This window comes from Bubalus kerabau, chromosome 11 (genome assembly GCF_029407905.1).
Source record: "Bubalus kerabau isolate K-KA32 ecotype Philippines breed swamp buffalo chromosome 11, PCC_UOA_SB_1v2, whole genome shotgun sequence".
In the NCBI taxonomy this organism is placed as follows: domain Eukaryota; kingdom Metazoa; phylum Chordata; class Mammalia; order Artiodactyla; family Bovidae; genus Bubalus; species Bubalus kerabau.
This window is the reverse complement of record NC_073634.1, coordinates 27702936-27723747: the sequence shown is the minus strand read 5'-3', so window position 1 is coordinate 27723747 and position 20812 is coordinate 27702936. Positions and strand designations below refer to the sequence as shown.

The following is a 20812-nucleotide window of genomic DNA, read 5'->3' as shown; positions in this document are numbered from 1 at the left end:
CAATTTTTATTTTGAAGAAGCCTTGACTGATACTGTTTCCAGTTCAATCTTCCTAGGAAAACAGAAAACAATTTTACTGCTCTAAAAACTCTCTTTAAAAGTAATTTTTTTTTTTTTTTAAAAGGGAATTTCCTGGTGGTCCAGTGGTTAGGACTCTACTTCCACTGCAGGGCGGGGATGGGTCTGATTCCTGGTCAGGGAACTATGATCCCACATAGGAAAAAAAAAAAAAAAAAAAAAAGTAATAAAAAAACCTCCAGAATGTCTGTTGGTATACAATATGTAGAACCTAAAACTGAGTTATTTACTGGTGAGAGATAGTAGCTCTCAAAAAAGAAACAAACAACAATAAAACAAAACAAAACAAAACAAAACAAAACCTCAGAAAGTCCTCTGCTTACTTTTTCTATTTCTTTAAGTGCACACGTGCGTGCCTAGTCGCTCAGTTATATCTGACTCTTTGCAACCCCCTGGACTGTAGCCCGTCAGGCTCCTCAGTCCATGAGTATTCTCCAGGCAAGAATACTAGAGTGGGTTGCTATGCCTTTCTCCAGGGGAACTTCCAGACCCAGTAATCAAACTGGGATCTTCTGCACTGCAGGCAGATTCTTTACCAGCTGAGCTACGTGGGAAGCTATCAGAGATTAATTCTTTCACTTGTGGCGAGTAATTTTCAGTAATAATTAAAATAACTTTGTTGTGAAAACTATACAGCAATAATTTTAAGGCTCCCACCCTTTTCAGTGCATGAATTTACATTCTACCTTCAGAAAAGACTTTCTAGCTCAGGACCTCTATCCTTAACGAGAGTATGGAGAAGTAAAGGAAATTTTCTACAAATAAATAATTTAAGTTTTCACTGTGCTGAATTGGACTCTCATTCTAATCTAGAGTATATACACTGGAACCAAGCTTCTGCTTCAAAGAATCATTATGGGGCTCTATGTGGCCTAACGGATCTTTCTAAATGGAACTGCTCAGCATCAGAGGTGGGAAATCTTTGGCCATATATTTAAACTAATCTGATTGTGAGTCAAATAACCACACACACTACCACCATAATTTGATGACTTAAAAAAAAAAACATACATTGATTTCTTTAGTGGCAAAAGGAGAATCATAAGATTTCAGAGCTGGAAAGTATCACATGTTAAAGTCTCAAAATGAATCTATATCTGTTCATAAAATGCATTAAAAATTATTCATCATCATATAAAGTGTATCCTCTGCGTGGCAGGTTTGTAACTTTTTTCCAACTGCTTTTATGATCATGAAGTTGCAGAGCAGGGAGTAATCACTGAGGATGTGGGGGTAGTTTAGGATTTCATCGTATCAAATGTGATAAGAATTAGGTGGAGAGCAATATAGGTAAGAAAGGACAGAAAGGGTTGAGGTGTATCTGAAGGATAACAACTTAACCACTCTGGCTGGAATGGTGAAGGAAAGATTTTTAATGGGCTTTAAAGGCCAGGCTAAGAAGTTTGGATTCCACTGTTTAACTATCAAGAGGCCTTTAAGGAATGTTCTATTTCAGTTAGCTCATAGTTTCTTGTGTTGGCTCAATCCACTTCCCCTGCCTGATATGAGCTCCTAACTCTTCACTGCCTTCTTAAGATCTCAGAACTCCTACAAGGCAGGACCAGCTCCACTTCCTTTGGGAGGTGCTCTCTGACCACTCAGGTTCACAGTAATTTCTCTGTTGATCTTCAAGTATTACTGCTTGTTTATTCAAGTAATACAAGATCAATATGCAAAAAGCAGTTGTATTTATATATACCAGCAATGAATATTCTAAAAATGAAATTGAGAAAACAATTTCATTCAAAATGGCATCAAGAAAATGAAACACTTTGGTACAATTTAACAAATGTACAAATTTGTACCCTAAAAACATCTTTGAAGAAAACTGAAGACCTAAATAAATGGAAAAACACCTGTTCATAAATTGGAAGCCTTAATATTGTTAAAACAGTGACATATTCAAATTGATCTATAAAGAAGAAAACAATCCTTATCAAGGCTTCTTTGCAGAAACTGACAAGCTGATCTTAAAATTCGCATAGAGTTCAAGGAATCCTCAATAGCTAAAACCACCCTGAAAAAGAACAAAGTTGGAGGACTCACATTTCTCAATTCAAAACATAATGCAAAGCTATAATAATCAAGACCAGTATTGCATAATATGAACATAGAGATCAATGAAATATAAGTGAGAATCCAGACTGAAACCCAGTTACGGTCAACTGATTTTCAACAAGGGTTTCAAGTCTTCATTGCAGGAAGAAAAGTCTTTTCAAGAAACAGTGCTAAACAAAACAAAACAAAACAGTGCTGCAACACTGGATATCCACATGCAAAGAATGAGGTTGGATATCTATACAAAGATTAACTCAAAATAAATCAAGATCTCAAGGTAAGAGCTAAAACTATAAAATTCTTAGAAGAAAATGTTGTAGTAAATGTTTAAGACCAAGAGAAAGAACAGATAAATGGGACAATATGAAAATTTTAAACTTTAATGCAATAAACTTTACCATTAGGAAAGTTAAAAGAGGGACTTCCACTAGAAGTTCAGTGGTTAAGACTCCGCCTTGCAATGCAGGGGACCTGTTTTTGAGCCCTGGTTGGGGAAATAAGATCTCACATGCTGTGGGGCAACTAAGCCTGCATACCATGCCAACAACTAGGGAGACCACTCGCTGTAATGAAAGGTCCTGGGTGCCACAACTAAGACCCAACACAGGCAAATAAATATTAGAAAAAGAAAGAAAGAAAGAAAGTGAAAAGACAGCACTGGAATGACAGAAAATACTTGCAAGTCATACATCTGATGAGGTACTATATCCAGAATATATAAAGAGCCCTTACAAATAAAAATAAAAAGACAAATCAATTCAAAGATAGGCACAGGACATGAACAAACATATCTCTAAAGAGTCTATACATAAATAACTAATAAACACATGAAAAAGATACTCAACATCATTAGCCATCAGAGAAACACAAATTAAAACAATGAAAAAGCACTTCACAGCCATTAGGACAGCTATAATCAACACACAGGCAATGACAACTGTTGGCAAGGATGTAGAGAAGTTGGAACCCTTATATTTTATTGGCAGAATTGTAAAATGGTATAGCTGTTGTGGAAAACAATTTGGAAGCTCCTTAAAATGCTTTAAACATAGTTCACTCTACTCCTTGGTGTATACCCAAGAGAAGAGAAAACATTTGTCCACACGAAAGCTTGTGTATGACTGCTTACAGCAGCACTATTCACAGCAGTCATAAAACGGAAATATTAATTCAAATGGTTATTTGAGGTACAGCCATACAATGGGATGTTTGGTGACTAAAGGGAATGAAATGCTGATACATGCTGTACAACATGCATGAACCTTCAAAACATGTTACGTGAAAGAAACTAGTCACAAATCACAATTATATGATTGTATTTATATGAAATGTCCAGAATAGGCAAACCTATAGAAATAGAAGGTAGACCAGTTACTCAGGGCTGGAAGTGGGTGGGGGTAATGAGGAATGACTGCTATCGCGTACCTTCTTTCAGGGTTAATGAAAATGTTCTGCAAGTAGCTTGTGATGAAAGTTCCACAATACTGTGAACTTCTTGAAAACTACTGCACTGTATACTTTAAAAGGGTGAATTTTAAGGTATATGAATGATATCTCAATAAAGCTGTTAAAAAGACTCTTTACTATTAACATATAAGGAATAGCAATGTTATGGAAGCTGTATGTCCATGTAGGGCCATGCATTTCATTTTTTCCCTTAGAAATTGTATTCATAATATAATCTTTTAAAATGATAAATTTTATTTATCATTGTGATAATTTATTCATACTTGTGGTTACTTCTTGATTACAAGTAGATTTCTAGATACAGACATGAACACATCTTTAAACATGTTGCGAGTCACCTTTTCTGGATCATGAACAATTTGGATAACGTGCTGTATTCAACTTAAAAAAAAAAATTCTTGCCCTCAGTGTGATTTTTTGCAGGCTTAGGGTCAGTGATAATAATCTGAATGGTTACATGGTGGAATATTGTTTTAGACAATAGAGTCAGGTGTTCACAGACCCATGCAAAAAAAATAATAATAAATAAGAAAAGTTCTCTAAGAATCAAAGGCAGGAAAATGAATAATGATAACTACAGTATAAAATCTCCTCTAGATTTTAAATAATCCCCAACTCTACACTAGAAGGAATTAACTGACAGCACTTTTGAGTTATATCACTCTCATTCATAAGGTTTTTCCTACTCACAATTCCAAGACGAAACAACTGGCTTAGCTAAGTCACTTACATTAAGTAACTTTTCCTTTTAAATTTGTTAATGATGACTTCACAGTTATACTAAATGTTAGCAAGTAACTTCAGTAAGTTTCATCAGATCTGCTTGTCATGAAAAACTGGGGCTCTGTATGTACATGCATCCAATAAGGGGTTGAGTCTTAATGATACAAGTCCTTCTAGCACTTACTACTTCACTCAGTGTTGAACTCCTTATTATACACAGTAAATGCTTTTAAAACACTATGTCAGACAGTGATTCAACCTTCAAAGATAAACTTTCCTTGTAACATTTCTAAGTAATACTACAAACACTATAAGCACATCTCAAAAGAGTACTGGTGGAGTCCTGGAAAGAGACAAGCTTTAAAACCATATAGAACTTGAATCATATAGAACCTGAGTTAAATCCCAGCTCAAGCTCAAGTGACTCATGTGACTTGGGTCTTGGGTTTCCTGTTTGTGCAAAGAAGATAGTAATGAACATTTGCTGTATTCTTGTTAAAATTTAAAGTCAAATATGAAAATAATTTAGTACAAGGTGTGTCATCAGACTGTGAAAAAATCGTAGCTCTTATTCCTGTTTCATTGATATTAGCATTTGTAATATCTGTTCAGCTGCCCCCAAAATAAATCTGAAGTAAACTCTTTTGTGGTTTCCTGAAAACCAGTTCACCACTATAGTTTAGGAGATTCTTATATGCTCAAGATATACATTTTTTGTAAAACAGAAAATAAATTTCCTTCAGATTCTACAAAGTGGCCTGCCATATGCCTGTTTAGTCCAAGCAACAATCTATTACTGACATGTATTTTGAGGAAATCTGAGATAGGAAAGCCATCTATATTTGTAAGTTATCACCAATTACGCTCCCAAGCAGCCTAATTCTAAAACTCCACTATTTCAGAACGACTCAAATAACATCTCTAATTACATACCCACATTTCAAAGTTTATCTTTACCTTAAAGACCTGTTCTTCCATGATTCTGAGCACTATAAATGAGGATTTTGAAAATGTTTTGATTTTCCAGAGGTATTAGGTTTGTATCTAACAGCCAAAGGGGAAAACTTGATTAAAAAAAAAACAAAAACCTCTAAATGGATAAATTTAGTTAGAATTAAGTAAAGTGGAATTAAATAAACCATCTAGTCAAAGCTATGGTTTTTCCAGTAGTCATGTATGGATGTGAGAGTTGGACTATAAAGAAAGCTGAGTGCCGAAGAATTGATACTTTTGAACAGTGGTGTTGGAAAAGACTCTTGAGAGTCCATCTCTTGGACTGCAAGGAGATCCAACCAGTCCATCCTAAAGGAAATCAGTCCTGAATATTCATTGGAAGGACTGATGCTGAAGCTGATGCTCCAATACTTTGGCCACCTGATAGGAAGAACTGACTCATTAGAAAAGACCCTGATCCTGGCAAAGATTGAAGGCGGGAGGAAAAGGGGATGACAGAGGATGAGATGGTTGGATGGCATCACTGACTCGATGGACATGACTTTGAATAAGCTCTGAGAGTTGGTGATGGACAGGGAAGCCTGCGTGCTGCAGTCCATGGGGACACAAAGAGTTGGACACGACTGAGTGACTGTACTGAAATAAACTGGATGATTTGAAATACTTGTTACAGTCATAAAAATATTTATGTGTGTTCATAATACTTTCACCTTATTAGAAATCAGCATGCCACATTTTTAATGGGTTTAACTTTTGAAAACTGACTTTAAATTTTTCCTCTGCCTCTTTAAAAAATAAGCTATTTGTGATGAGGGCTACTTACTAGCAGAGGCAATAAAAAGGACAATTAAAAAATACAGATAATAAATATATATTACTTAATAGTCTTGGAAAGGTACTATATAAGGTCTGCAAAGATAAGTAATTAATAACAATTTCAAGAAACATACCTTTATTATTTACCTGTGCAGCATTCAAGAAGGGAAAAAGCTATAGCTCAAACAAAAGCTCAACTGGGTTATTTCAGATTCGATTTCCTTCCCTTTTTAAAGATAACGAGGAAAGAAGTTTTCTGATACCACAGAAAATGTCACAAGAGAGGGTCAAGTTTGCTGAACTGCCTCCTTCCTTAGTGAAGCCTGTCCTGACCTCCCTTATCAGGATATCATTTTGTAACTGTACCCTTCCAGATCCCTCTTACTATGTTCAACCCTCCGCAATCATAGCTCTTCATTTTTCTAACTCACTTAGTTAATAACTAACGTAATTAGTTAAGGCTTTTTTTTTTATTCTGCCGCCACCCCTGACACACATTAAAGTGTGAACTCCATGGGGGCAGGGATTTTTGCTTTGTACTGTGATGTAGCCTGAACCCTCACAATTGGGTCTAACAAATGGTAGGTCCTTAACAAAAAATTACTGAGTGATTAAATGAGTATACATAACAGAAAAGAGCAAAAAGTATAAAACTGTGCCACTTAAAAGATCAATTCTCCAGATCAGATAGAGAACATTCCTGAATAATGGTTAAACATCCCACCACTTAAGATTACTCAGCTCACATTTCCCTTAAAGACCCTACCTGCCTGAGTGCGTTCCTATGGCCACCACTGTGCCACTTGGATGAAAATCTGCACAGTGTCCTGGTTCCTAGAAGAGAGACAGACAGCTGTTGGGGAGTACATGAGAAAGTCTCCCTAGATCTATGGGAAGAGTGGCAAAACATTTGAAAATAACTTGTTTCACATAAACATGGAATCTCAATCAACTTTACTATAGCCAATGGGAATACCACATGGACATAAGAGGAAAAAGAATTTCAGAGCAGGAAGGGGACATGCTGGCAGAGTAGTAGGGGGAAAGGACCACCAGCTTGCAGCTAGGCAGTGGAACAATAATAAGGGTAACAACAAACATTTGTACAGTTCTTTAGTCTGCAAAGAACGTGTATACACCTTTTAGGCTAGAAAAGGTGAATATCTGGGTGGGGGAGGGAGAAAATACAGTAAGAGACCAACTCAAAAAGAAGACAGTAGAATCTGTTAGTGAGCAGTACTTACTGAACCCAACTGCCCCACCACCAGCAGCCCAAACATTTCTGTAACAATTAACGCTCCATAAAGATGTGAAATATTCTTGATTTTTACTATTGAACCTGACAGAAAAGTTGAGCTTCTATCCTGTTAACTTGCTTCTTTGGAGTGGGTTCATGATGTACTTTGTAACTAAACACTCTCCCCCTTATCCCTTCCTCTTTACTGAACTATAGCAATAAACTTGGTTTTAACCAATACTGAGTCCTTTTTGCTTTGCTGCTACCAACTGCCAGTTTTGGGAGTTTCTGTGGGAAAATTATAATCACATTTTGCTTTACTCACATCTAGAAGCCTGGTCCATTCCAGCCTGTGTTCTACTGAGTTCCACATGCACACCTGTCTGTCCTGAGCACAAGTCAAGAGCAAGTCTTTGAAGGGATGTGTGGCAAGACCCCAAAGCTCATCTGTATGACCCTGAAAAAGAAACATACCCATTGTTATAAGAAATAAAGGGTATCATCAAAGTATTCAGTTAATGGTTAAAATCATACAGCTTACCTGTACTTCTATCTGGAAGCCATCATTAAATGTTCCTCGTAAAATAAAGTTTCGTGATGTGCCGACCAAAAATTGATCTGCCTTTCCTTCTGCTACAGCTCTGATTGTTCCATACTGATCAGGAACCTAAAAAATAATTTATAAAGTCACCATACACATAATACAATGCATTAATCAACCTGAAGACTGAAGTTATAGCTGTACACAATTATGTGGTAATAAATGACAGAATTTCAAATTTGAAAGTACAAGGTAATTTTATGTTAATAAATTATTTATTCAGACATTTACGTTTTATACACAGAAGTTATAATGGATTATCAACATTCTTTGCTTCAATTTTAAATTCACATTTTATATGATTTCAAGAGTTAAGGATTATGAGTAAGGGATAAAGGACTAAGTTCTGAGAGACTACATGAAGACTGTGGCTTGATTTTGTTACTTATTGGTTATATTATTTTGGGTAAGCCATTTAGGCTGAGACAAATTTCTTTATCTATAATATGGGGATATATCGTCTTGGAAATAAAATCCAAGAGCAGTACGTCAGAATTCTCTTTTTAAGAGATTTTGTCTGCAAAGCATGTTATAAGTGGAAAAAGCTGAGAGTAAATTCAAAGTTAAAGTCACCAACAAATAGAAGCATTATTGAACTGTGAGATTTGCCTTTGCTGTGACAATCAGTGATCTAAAACACTATTCTAAACTAAACCATTTCATTTCTTGAGATCTCAATTCAACTTTCACTGAACACATAAAACCTGTTAGGTTTTATGCATATACTTCATTTATACCATGAAGCTGACATATACAGAGATATAATCAGCAATTATTATTAAGCCCATCATTTAAAAGATTATTTTTGAGTTTTAAAATTAAGCTGGTCATCTTGTATACCATGGAGTAGAATATAATATTTGATAAATGTCTGGCAAATTTTAAGTTTATATGGTTATGTGGTTATTTTTGGGTCACTAAAATATAATGTCAGAAATAAGTAAGCAAGTTAACTATTCTGCCCATTTTTCTTATTCTTTCAAATTATTTGGCTTAGTGAATAGTCCTTTTTTTCCTGGTTTATTTCAAGGGAATGAAACGACAAGAATGTATTCCAAATTTTCCAGAAAAGTGTAAGTTATCTTAATGTGGGACAAAAGACATGAGTTTATAGGGTTTAACATTTTAAAATGTTTATGTTCTGTTTTCATCCTTACCTCTATTTCTCTTTCAGGATTCAGATCATGATCCCATAGAATTATTTTTCTGTCTTTCCCACCTCCAGTTAATAACATTCCATTTCTCATCTGACAAAGTGTGAACACACTGCCATCATGAGCTTTGATTTGTTTGCTGATCTGATAAACACCTAACATAATGAGGGGTAAAACAGAAACACTAGTCTTAACATTTTCCATCAGATTTTAGTGTCTTTTTGGGAAAAAACTTCAGCAGAACTACAGAGTAAATAATCAAAAGTTCTCATGACTCAACAATCAAAAATCTATTTCCAGCCAATTTTTCTGCAAGGCAGATATCAAAGCTTAATACAATATTTGGCATTCATGCCAATATTTAGTTACTCTGAAAATACTTCAAAATATATTCTTACAAAAAGGTAGGCTAAAGTAGTGACAATTCCACAGACAAGAGGGGATATATTAGCCTCAGAACTTTACTATCTCTTACAATCATTTCATTCAACAGTTAAGGTAGATATTACTCCTCTAATTTTATAACTAAGCACATAGGTATAGAACTGGCTTAACCAATACCACATGGTTAGCTAGTGACAAAGCTGTGACAGGAACTCAAGTCTCTTATATTCAGTGTTCCTTTAAGTTTGCAAAAGAGCCTTCACTTCCTCCTGGGGCAACAGGCATTATGTTTAACATTTAACCACTGCTGACCCGTAGGCCTTCTGCTCTGCCAAGGATAACCCCTTTTATTTGCTGAGATACTGGGGAAGGTGTGGGGCAGAAGAGGCACTGGCGGCTTGGAGCAGTGGCTTTTGACCAAGCAGAGAAGTATTTTAAAAACTGACAGCTATACCAGTGTGAAAGCTGAACGATGGCCCAGGTTTCTGGTATGCTCTCAGCACTTTCACAAGTACCCAGGAAGGAACAAGGCAGGCATAAAAATATAATCCAAGCCTCTTTCTTAAGAGTGAAGATAACAGAGTTTGGTACTTAAGCCCTTTTCCTTGGTATTCATGATGCCTTACTCAGAGAAGCTCTTCCCAGAGTTAAAGGAGCTCAGCCTGCTGCTCTGTGATGACCTAGAGGGGTAAGAAGGGGCATGGGCTGGGAGGGAGGCTCAAGAGGGAGGAGATAAATGTATACTTATTGCTGACTCATGATATTGTACGGCAGAAGCCAACACAACACTGTAAAGCAAGTATCCTTCAATTAAAAAAAACTAAAATAAATGAATAAATAGAAAGCAGGGGCAGCTTGTATGCAATGTGCAAAACAAAATTTATTTTAAATACTCTGTTTAAAAAAAAAAAAACACAGTAAAAGCTTTTTGGAAGATGGTATCTTGCAGACTAATTACTAGGTTCATAATGACCAGGTAGAGCCTGGTTTAAACATGACCAGTCAGTCAATAAAATACACCTTAGATTCCCCTCGGGGAGGGGGGGGGGGGATTAAGTTTAAAAACTATTCAGTGGGGGAAATGGATGAAGGTGGTTAAAGGTACAAAGTTCCAGCTATAAGTTCTGAGAATTTAATGTATAACATGGTGACTACAGTTAACAATAGAGTATCATATATTTGAAGATGCTAAGACAGTACATCTTAAAAGTTCTCAGCACAAGAGAAAAATCTCTAACTATGTGAAGTGATGGATGTTAACTTATTGTGGCAATCATTTTGCAAGATAAACATATAGCAAATCAACTTATTGTATACCTTATACAAAGTTATGTGTCAATTATACCTCAACAAACTGGAAAAAAACTGTTCATTTTCTAATAAAATTGCTCATCAGCTGACAAACGGAAAAACAAAATGTGTTATTATTCAGTGACAAAAAGGAATAAGGTACTAATATGTGAAATAACATGGATGAACCTAAAAACATTAAGATGCCACTCAAAGAAGCTGTTCACAAAAGACGACATATTTTATGATTCCATTTACATGAACTGTCCGACAGGCAAATCCAAAGAAGGCAAGCGGTTGCTAGTGACTGAGGAGAGAGAGGAATGGGAAGGGACTGCTAACGGGCACAGTGTTTCATTTTGGGGTGATAAAAATATTTTGAAGTTAAACAGCGGTGATAATTACACAACTCTGAATATATTAAAAATCACTGAATTGTACATTTTAAAATGATAAAATTTTATGGTATGTGAAGTATCATCTCAGAGAAGATGTTAACTGAGATTGCTCATTTACCATTTGAGCTGTCATTATATTGTTAATATTAACTAAAATGTGTAGGGCTTTGGTGTCTTAAAAAAAATTATGCTCTAGTTGACTCTCAGTATTTCTCAGTGTGAGGCAGCTAGTGGCATAAATAACTTAATAGATAGGTATCTCTGGCAAGGAGAAAGGAAAGGGCCTTCAGGCTTTACAGTAGACCTTTCCTGATTCAGCAGAGCTGGGAGCAGAGCTCCAACAAACTTGTTATTCAGGTCAACTGCCTCGGCTCACATCAACATTCATCACCTAAAAATACTTTAAACACTGAACAACACAACTGTGTCCAGTAGGATACCTAGCCAATTATCTATCATGGCCCTGATGTGATCAAGAGAGAAAGAACATCTGAGAGATGTGAACTTTCTGAGAGTATTGCTGGCTTTATTTGGGCAGTTAAAAGTGGGGGGTGAGGGGCGAGAGGGAGCGTGAGCTTATTTTTCTCACGCATGGTCAAATTAACAAAAGTAGTCTGAGAGTACCATGTAAGAAATTATAAAATGCAGGGGTGTGGTGTTTTACAACTCTCCATCAGAAAGCAGGGAAGTGAAATACAGCTTTTCTATTTTTAATTCAGTCTTCCCTACTTCTAAACATAACAAATACCTTGTTAAACACTTAAGATCTTCCTAGAAAGACAGAATCTTAGAAAATGGAGAAACTGAAGAACAAATGCTTCATCAAGAATAAAAATACTCTACTTTAGATAGTATTTACCTACAAAGTAATTTATAGCCTAAGATTTCCTTCTCATGGGCCTATATTTCTGACATTCTAATTTAAGCCAAATAATGTTTGAAATACCTGCCAAGAAAAATAATTATCCTTGTATTTAAAAACCTACTGTACCTCCAGGCATAATCATGGCCAAGTCTATCCAAGCTTAACTGCAAATCCCCCCTTTATTCTCAACTCTAACAGAAACAAGGTTTCCATAAAAAGCAAGTTTATCTTGACTGCCAAATAAAGACTGTTTGGAGGGCTTTCTGTGCCTGTTTAAGTACAGAATCAAATGTCAGGGAGACTTTGAAATTTATGTTATATTCTTGTGTGTGTACTAAGTCATGTCCGACTCTTTGTGACCCCATGGACTGTAGACCGCCAGCCTCCTCTGGTCCATGGGACTTCCCAGGCAAGAATATTGGAGTTGGGTTGGAGAACTCATAGGAGAACTCAACTGGAGAAGGTCATAGCAGAGACATTACTTTGCCAACAAAGGTCCGTCTAGTCAAGGCTATGGTTTTTCCAGTAGTCATGTACGGAAGTGAAAGTTGGACTGTGAAGAAAGCTGAGCGCCGAAGAATTGATGCTTTTGAACTGTGGTGTTGGAGAAGATTCTTGAGAGTCCCTTGGACTGCAAGGAGATCCAACCAGTCCATTCTGAAGGAGATCAGTCCTGGGTGTTCTTTGGAAGGAATGATGCTAAAGCTGAAACTCCAGTACTTTGGCCACCTCATGCGAAGAGTTGACTCATTGGAAGACTCTGATGATGGGAGGGATTGGGGGCAGGAGGAGAAGGGGACGACAGAGGATGAGATGGCTGGATGGCATCACTGACCTGATGGACGTGAGTTTGAGTGAATTCTGGGAGTTGGTGATGGACAGGGAGGCCTGGCGTGCTGCAATTCATGGGGTGGCAAAGAGTCGGACACGACTGAGCGACTGAACTGAACTGAAGGGAGCAGACCTTAGAAGTTCTCATCCCAAGAAAAAAAAATTGTAACTGTGAGGTGATGCATGTAAACTTATTTCGGTAATCATTCTGCAGTACATACAAGTATCAAGTCATTATAGACAAGGTTACATATTAAAAACTATATATATTAAGCTAGACAAGGTTATATATGAAAATATTATAAAACTGGAAAAACAGGAAGCAGAAAATCCTAATTACTTTGAAGATTCCCCTTAATTTACATTTAAGATAAGGAAAAAGTGGTTTAGAAGCAAGAGAGCTCCTTATGAGGCATAAAACACAGTTTTCGTTTGTCTCCTATTCACTAAAATAAAAGAATTAGCTGTGAAATTATACTTCTGCAATTCCCAAATGTCCCTTTATTAGATGCAATTATGACAGTATATTGAAATTTTGGTTGATAAAGACTGCCATGGGTACAGAAATATCTTATCAGGGAATATGTAAACTGGATCAATCTATTAAAATTTGGGGCAAGAATTTAGAAATGGAAACTATGAATGTCTGTTCCAATCCACTCTTACACATTTATTTTACTAAACTCACCAAATCCTTTCCAGCCTTACTTACATAATGGAAAACTCCATATATAAAGGAAGAAACCAAATTCTCAGCAAGTTCACCCATAATAGGGTCAGTCACATAGCAAATTTCATGTGTCCAGCAGTTTACAAGATTAGATTTTTTGTTTTCTGTTTGTGCTTACATAGATTTTCTCTGCACAAAGGGTAAGGCACCAGTTTTTCAGGCAAAAACGAAAATAAATAAAAACAATTTGGAACCTTTACCAGGCCTTGCACACTAAGGCCAATGAAGGGTGCATTTATATCAAAACTACTCAGAGAGGTAGGATGATATATGTCAACAATTTAAGTCATGGTTTTGATAATATTTTGATAATATAATACTGTTCCTGACATTTCCAGTACTGAAAATGAATGCCTAGGAAAGAGAAGAGAGTAGGAAGAAAAAGAAAAGAGAGTGGGGAGGATTACTGATAATACTGCTCTTCTCTCTTTTTTCTTAAGGATCTTCAATCCAGAGCTTCTGGGTCAGTGAACACATGGAGACTTGGAGAGAGTGTTATTCCCGGAGAGGGCATGGAGGTTCTGGACAGGTCCTTTCCCCAGGCCTTGTCCTAATCACCTTTTCCATCTGACTGTTCTTGAGTTAGCTCCTTTCATAAAAAATGGTGATCTACTTTGTAGCAATGGCTACAGCGCTCGCCAGGTTCCAGTACTGGAATGAATTTCCTGTCTATCTGCCATGATGCCTCAACTGCACATATGGTCACTTACTCGCACTAAGGATGATGGTGGAAGATCATCAAACTGAAATGAGAGAACTCATTTCAATTGCTAGCTCTGAAGGCTCTCAGCTAATTAATAGATGTCTTCAATTGTTGGTTTTTATGTATGGAAAGGGCTTCCCTTATGGCTCAGCTGGTAAAGAATCCGCCTGCAATGCGGGAGACCTGGGTTTGATCCCTGGGTTGGAAAGATCCCTTGGAGAAGGGAATGGCTATCCACCACAGTATTCTGGTCTGGAGAATGTCCATGGGGTTGCAAAGAGTTGGACATGACTGAGCAACTTTCACTTTCACACATGGAAAAGGGGTGTGAAGTGGAAGACAGTAATGTCACAAATATAAAAAAACAAATCCTTGGGGGAAATGTCTCAGGAACCTCAGGCTGGTTCCGCATAATCTCCTTTTTCTTTCTCCCTCTCCTTTTTGTTTGTGGAACTCAGAAACTGACAGGCTTATTTTTTTTTTTTTCTCTCCTGCTGCTGCTGCTGCTAAGTCGCTTCAGTTGTGTCTGACTCTGTGCCACCCCATAGACCTACTGTTACTAATAAAGAATCTCTCTCTACTTCCAATCCACTGACTTTAGAACAAGTTCTCTAATTTTTCTCTCATAACCTTCTACCTTGAAGGAAGTATTCTATATGGTTCTCTGGATACTGTTTCAGTTTTATTGTCCTTAAACAGTAAGGATAAATAGGGTTGAATAAATGCTATTTCTTTCAATTTAATTTTTATTTTGGAGTATAGTTGATAGAAAATGTTGTGTTAGTTTCAGGTGTAAAGCAAAGTGATTCAGTTATACAATATCCATTCTTTTACAGATTCTTTTCCTGTAAAGGTTATTACAGAATACTGAATAGAGTTCCCTGTGCTATACAATAGGGTGTTGTTGATTATCTATTTTATATATATATTAGTGTGTATGTGAAAAAAGGCTATTTTCAATGCCTTTCCTCTGATTTCTTCATGTACCACAGAAAAGGGCAAAGTGGACCTTATATTTGAGCACAAATGAGACTTGAGAATAAAATATATCTGTACTTTTGAGGAAAATTAATTTGAGGTAATGCAGAATGAATTCCAAGGCCCACTACTGGGGGTGGGAACAGGAGGTGTAGTGAGAAAAAGAAAAAGAAGAAAGGGACTAGCTATGAATTTATTCTTTTTTTCTTTCTGCTCCCATTTTACCATATGGCCATGCACACTGCTCTCACAGACACCTCCAGACTCAGTCCAGGGGAGAATGAATCCTGTAGTCTGTTGCTATGTTGGGAAAAGGAGATGAGAAAGGGAGAAAATGTACCACAAATGTAGTAATTGGGACTATCTTTCTATATTACAAATAACTATGTTATCCAACAGCTGTTAAGGTACTTCGCAAATATCATATTGCATCGCTTATATGTTGATCTACAAAAAGGTATAAAATAACTTATCTACACACAGAAATAGAGTTATAGATGCAGAAAACAAACTGACGGCTGTTAAGGGGTAAGAATAGCAACGAGCGATAAGAACGCCTTCCTCACTGATTACTGCATATAGAGGAAAACAACAGAATGGGAAAGACGAGAGATATCTTCAAGAAAATTAGAGATACCAAGGGAACATTTCATGCAAAGATGGGCTCAATAAAGGACAGAAATGGTATGGATCTAACAGAAGCAGAAGATACTAAGAAGAGGTGGCAAGAATACACAGAACTGTACAAAAAAGATCTCCACAACCCAGATAATCACAATGGTGTGATCACTCATCTAGAGCCAGACATCCTGGAATGTGAAGTCAAGTGGGCCTTAGAAAGCATCACTACGAACACAGCTAGTGGAGGTGATGGAATTCCAGTTGAGCTATTCCAAATCCTGAAAGATGATGCTGTGAAAGTGCTGCCCTCAACATGCCAGCAAATTTGGAAAACTCAGCAGTGGCCACAGGACTGGAAAAGGGCAGTTTTCATTCCAATCCCAAAGAAATGCAATGCCAAAGAATGCTCCAACTACCACATAACTGCACTCATCTCACACGCTAGTAAAGTAATGCTCAAAATTCTCCAAGCCAGGCTTTAGCAATACATGAATAGTGAACTTACAGATGCTCAAGCTGGTTTTAGAAAAGGCAGAGGAACCAGAGTTCAAATTGCTAACATCCGCTGGATCATTGGAAAAGCAAGAGAATTCCAGAAAAACATCTATTTCTGCTTTACTGACTATGCCGAAGCCTTTGACTGTGTGGATCACAATAAACTGTGGAAAATTCTGAAAGAGATGGGAATACCAGAACACCTGACCTGCCTCTTGAGAAACCTGTATGCAGGTCAGGAAGCAACGGTTAGAACTGGACATGGAACAACAGACTGGTTCCAAATTGGGAAAGTAGTGTGTCAAGGCTGTATATTGTCACCCTGCTTATTTAACTTCTATGCAGAGTACATCATGAGAAACGCTGGGCTGGAGGAAGCACAAGCTGGAATCAAGATTGCTGGGAGAAATATGAATAACCTCAGATATGCAGATGACACCACCCTTATGGCAGAAAGTGAAGAGGAACTAAAGAGTCTCTTGATAAAAGTGAAGGAGGAGAGTGAAAAAGTTGGCTTAAAGCTCAACATTCAGAAAACTAAGATCATGGCATCTGGTCCCATCACTTCATGGGAAATAGATGGGAAACAGTGGAAACAGCATCAGACTTTATTTTTTTGGGCTCCAAAATCACTGCAGATGGTGATTGCAGCCATGAAGTTAAAAGACACTTACTCCTTGGAAGGAAAGTTATGACCAACCTAGATAGCGTATTAAAAAACAGAGACATTACTTGGCCAACAAAGGTCCATCTAGTCAAAGCTATGGTTTTTCCAGTAGTCACGTATGGGTGTGAGAGTTGGACTATAAAGAAAGCTGACTGCTGAAGAACTGATGCTTTTGAACTGTGGTATTGGAGAAGACTCTCGAGAGTCCCCTGGACTGCAAGGAGATCCAACCAGTCCATCCTAAAGGAAATCAGTCCTGAATGTTCATTGGAAGGACTGATGTTGAAGCTCAAACTCCAATACTTTGGCCACCTGATACGAAGAGCTGACTCATTTGAAAAGACCCTGATGCTGGGAAAGATTGAGGGCAGGAGAAGAAGGGGATGACATAGGATGAGATGGTTGGATGGCATCACCGACTCAATAGACACGAGTTTGGGTAAACTCCGAGAGTTAGTGATGAACAGGAAGGTTTGGTGTGCTGTGGTCCATGGGGTCGCAAAGAGTAGGACACAACTGAGCAACTGACCTGATTTGAGGGGGTAAGAAGGAGAAGGGATAAATTGGGAGACTGGGACTAACACATACATACTACTATATATAAAACAGGTAACTAAAAAGCACGTACTGTATAGCACAGGGAACTCCACTCAGTACTCTGTAATGGCCTCTATAAGGAAAGAATCTAAAAAAGAGTGTATATAAGTATACCTATAACTGATTTACTTTGCAATCCACCTGAAACCAATACAACATTGTAAAGCAACTATACTTCAATAAAAATTTTCAAAAATTAAAAAAAAAAAAAAAAGAAAGGAAAAGGTCCTTGGGCCCATCCTTTTTTAAGTGGATAAGGACAATTTTAATGACTATTTAGAAAATGATACCTCTAAATTTTGTGGGTCTTCAGTTTTAGTATTTTAATAAATCTAATATCCACAGGCAGGTCTAAGGTTTCAGCTGGATCCCAACTCCAACAAGTAGAAATCTGAAGTGATGGAGTCTGATTACATGATGTATACTACTGTTTGCTAGTTCTAGTAGTATATGTACACTACTGTAAACTATATTACATGATGTATACTCTTCTTATATTGCCCATTTAAAAATAACTTCAAGCTTTTAACAGAGATCAATGTTAATTCTGCATGACCTCTATCATTTAGCCATGTAAGATACTAGTTTTCCAAAGCTCCAGTTTCAGAATAAATGTACAGTATCACTCTTTTTGAAGGATAATCTTTCTTCTGATGTCCAATCCAGTTATTCCCATCTCTCTTAAGAGTTTTCATCTTTTTTCCACCACAATACTCATTTTACTTTCAGGTTTAGTCAACCTTAAAAAGACTATTGATTCGAGTAGCTCTACTTTTCATTCCATTTTCAACTGGGATTCTCAAAAGTCTCCATTTAAAAACTGGCTATTCTACACTCAGCTGTTCTACAGCCTTAATTTTTCTATTGAAATTGTGAACTTCTAATGGTCTTTTCTTGGTTCTTATTCTTCTTGACCTTCCTATAGACCTCCTTCCTGATACTCCTGGGAACTTTCTCCTTTTCTTTGTTCAGGAGCACTAAATAAGAAGTTCTATCTTACTAACTTCTTTTTAAAAAATCTGCAATCCTTGCAGGCTCTTTTCTGGTCATCTAACTGTGGGACAAATTATCCTTGGCCTCATTGCTCTTCTAGCTTCCATGGTGAACTCAATCAGGTTTAAGGATTATTGTGGGTAACTCAAAAAAACCTGTATCTTTAATCTCTATTTGAATTTTCAAGGGCTCAGTGTATATAAGTTTAAATTGATAAGAGCAACTGCAAAACACTGCTATTTTTTAAAACAGTATTTCCTTCATGCTGGCTATCTCTTGTTTGTTCACACATGACAAATTCATTCACACTATCCTGCAAGTGTCATTCCTTCATGCTGGCTATTTCTTGTTTCTGTTAACACATGACAAAGTTATTCACACATTCTGGCTGCGTCACAGGCATAACCATTTTCCTCCCTTAATGTACACTGATCCGTAAATGGGATTAAGGTTCCCTATCTTCTGTAGTGTTCTACATTCATTATGGTTTAGCTTAAATACCATTTCTTCTATGAGGGCTTTACAAAATACTGAAGACTGGGGTGACTTCTCTCTCAATCTCTATAGTTTTTAACATGGTATTTGTATCATCTTTTCTAATTATTTTGTATTAATCTCCTGGAAGGAAAGGTAGCCAAATGTAGGCTATATATGCTTAATAAATGAGTAAATAATTTGATTTTAAAAAAAGGCTGTTATGAAGAACCATAAAAAATGAAATGTATGTTAGTGACTCTCATACTGTCTCCTTACAGCTCCCTCTCTCCTGGTCTGGGTAACAGATGGGACTGCAACAGTGATACTGTAAACTAAAAAGAATGATTTCAACATGAGAATACTATACCTTTAGGCCCTTTCCCAGGTGTGGGCTCTACAGTAGTTTTGCTCCATATGAGTATGACTCCACCTGAGTCTCCAGCAAGAACATCTCCATTTCCCAAGAAAGCTAAACACTGCACAAATTTTGGTTTTTCGTATTTCTACAATGAAACAATGAGAATTTTCAGTTTTCCCCTTTGGCATGATGACTTTATCCTTACTCAAAATTAAAGTTCTATAATGAAGTTGTAACATTCTGATCCTTACCCCAAAAACTCCTTGTTTTTTTGTTAGTGAATTGCCACTCCAGGTCCAGAAAAAAATATGTGATTTACCACATGTTATTATGATATTTGCATCTGTTGGATGGAATCCCACAGCCAAAACAACTTCATTTGTTGTCTGTGAAAAGAGAAATATAGCTTTAGATGCATGTATATCCTTATCTTCATTAAATACCAATTATAGGTCCCAATAATCAAAGACATGGAATTTTATTTTTTGGCCACACCACATGTAGCATGTGGGATCTCAGTTCACTGACCAGGTAATCAAGCCTGTGACCCTGGCAGTGGAAACACAGAATCTTAACCACTGGACCATCAGGGAAGTCCCAAAGATAGGGAAAATTTTTAAGGAAATGCCTTTTCTTCCAAAGTCTGTTTTCCTGAAAAACTTAAGTAATACATTTTTAGAATAAAATGGTTTAAATTTGATGTCCTTATCTTATATTATCTTTTATGCCATCTATATATAATAATTGCACTAAAAAGACATTTACGCAAATTACAGTTTTAATTTCTTGCATATTCAGGGAAAAGAACACTAAAACTAGCAAATGAAAGAGCAATATAAATTCTGTCTTAAAGACACTGCCATTTTGGTCTTAAAAAACCCCCAGTTTTTTTTTTACTATTACTATTGATCGTTAATTCAAGAAAATATTACTGATTTAGAGATTCATCCTCAGACTGAAGGCTGAATGGTCACTATGGATTCCTATAGAATGAAAAATCAAACAAAAAACCACAGAGAGCTTTTATGCGCTTTCCACCAAAAATACCTAAGAAAGGGACCTAGTTAAACGTAAGAGGCTTTTGTACAGCAAAGGAAACTATAAACAAAATGAAAAGACTACCCACAGAAAGGGAGAAAATCAACCAACAAGAGACAAATCTCCAAAATATATATATAGCTCAGTATCCAACAAACAAATGAAAAAATGGGCAAAAGATCTAAATAGACCTTTCGCCAAAGAAAACATACAGATGGCCAAAAGGCACAAGAAAAGATGTTAGATACTGCTAATTATTAGAGAAATGCAGATCAAAACTATAATGTGGTATCACTTCA

At 36.8% G+C, this 20812-nt stretch overlaps 1 protein-coding gene across 7 annotated transcripts in view; it reads right to left on the bottom strand.

The window, feature by feature from the left end:
- The window catches only part of EML4 (EMAP like 4), a 153756-nt gene that overhangs the window by 17433 nt on the left and 115511 nt on the right, over window positions 1-20812 (bottom strand). For all 7 annotated transcript variants that reach the window (XM_055539916.1, XM_055539919.1, XM_055539921.1 and 4 more), the window contains 6 exons: window positions 19727-19861; window positions 19485-19620; window positions 9092-9243; window positions 7875-8000; window positions 7659-7790; window positions 6863-6930 (listed from right to left, as the gene is read on the bottom strand). In XM_055539916.1, coding sequence (XP_055395891.1) covers window positions 6863-6930; window positions 7659-7790; window positions 7875-8000; window positions 9092-9243; window positions 19485-19620; window positions 19727-19861 — 749 coding nt within the window. The remainder of the gene's footprint in view (window positions 1-6862; window positions 6931-7658; window positions 7791-7874; window positions 8001-9091; window positions 9244-19484; window positions 19621-19726; window positions 19862-20812) is intronic.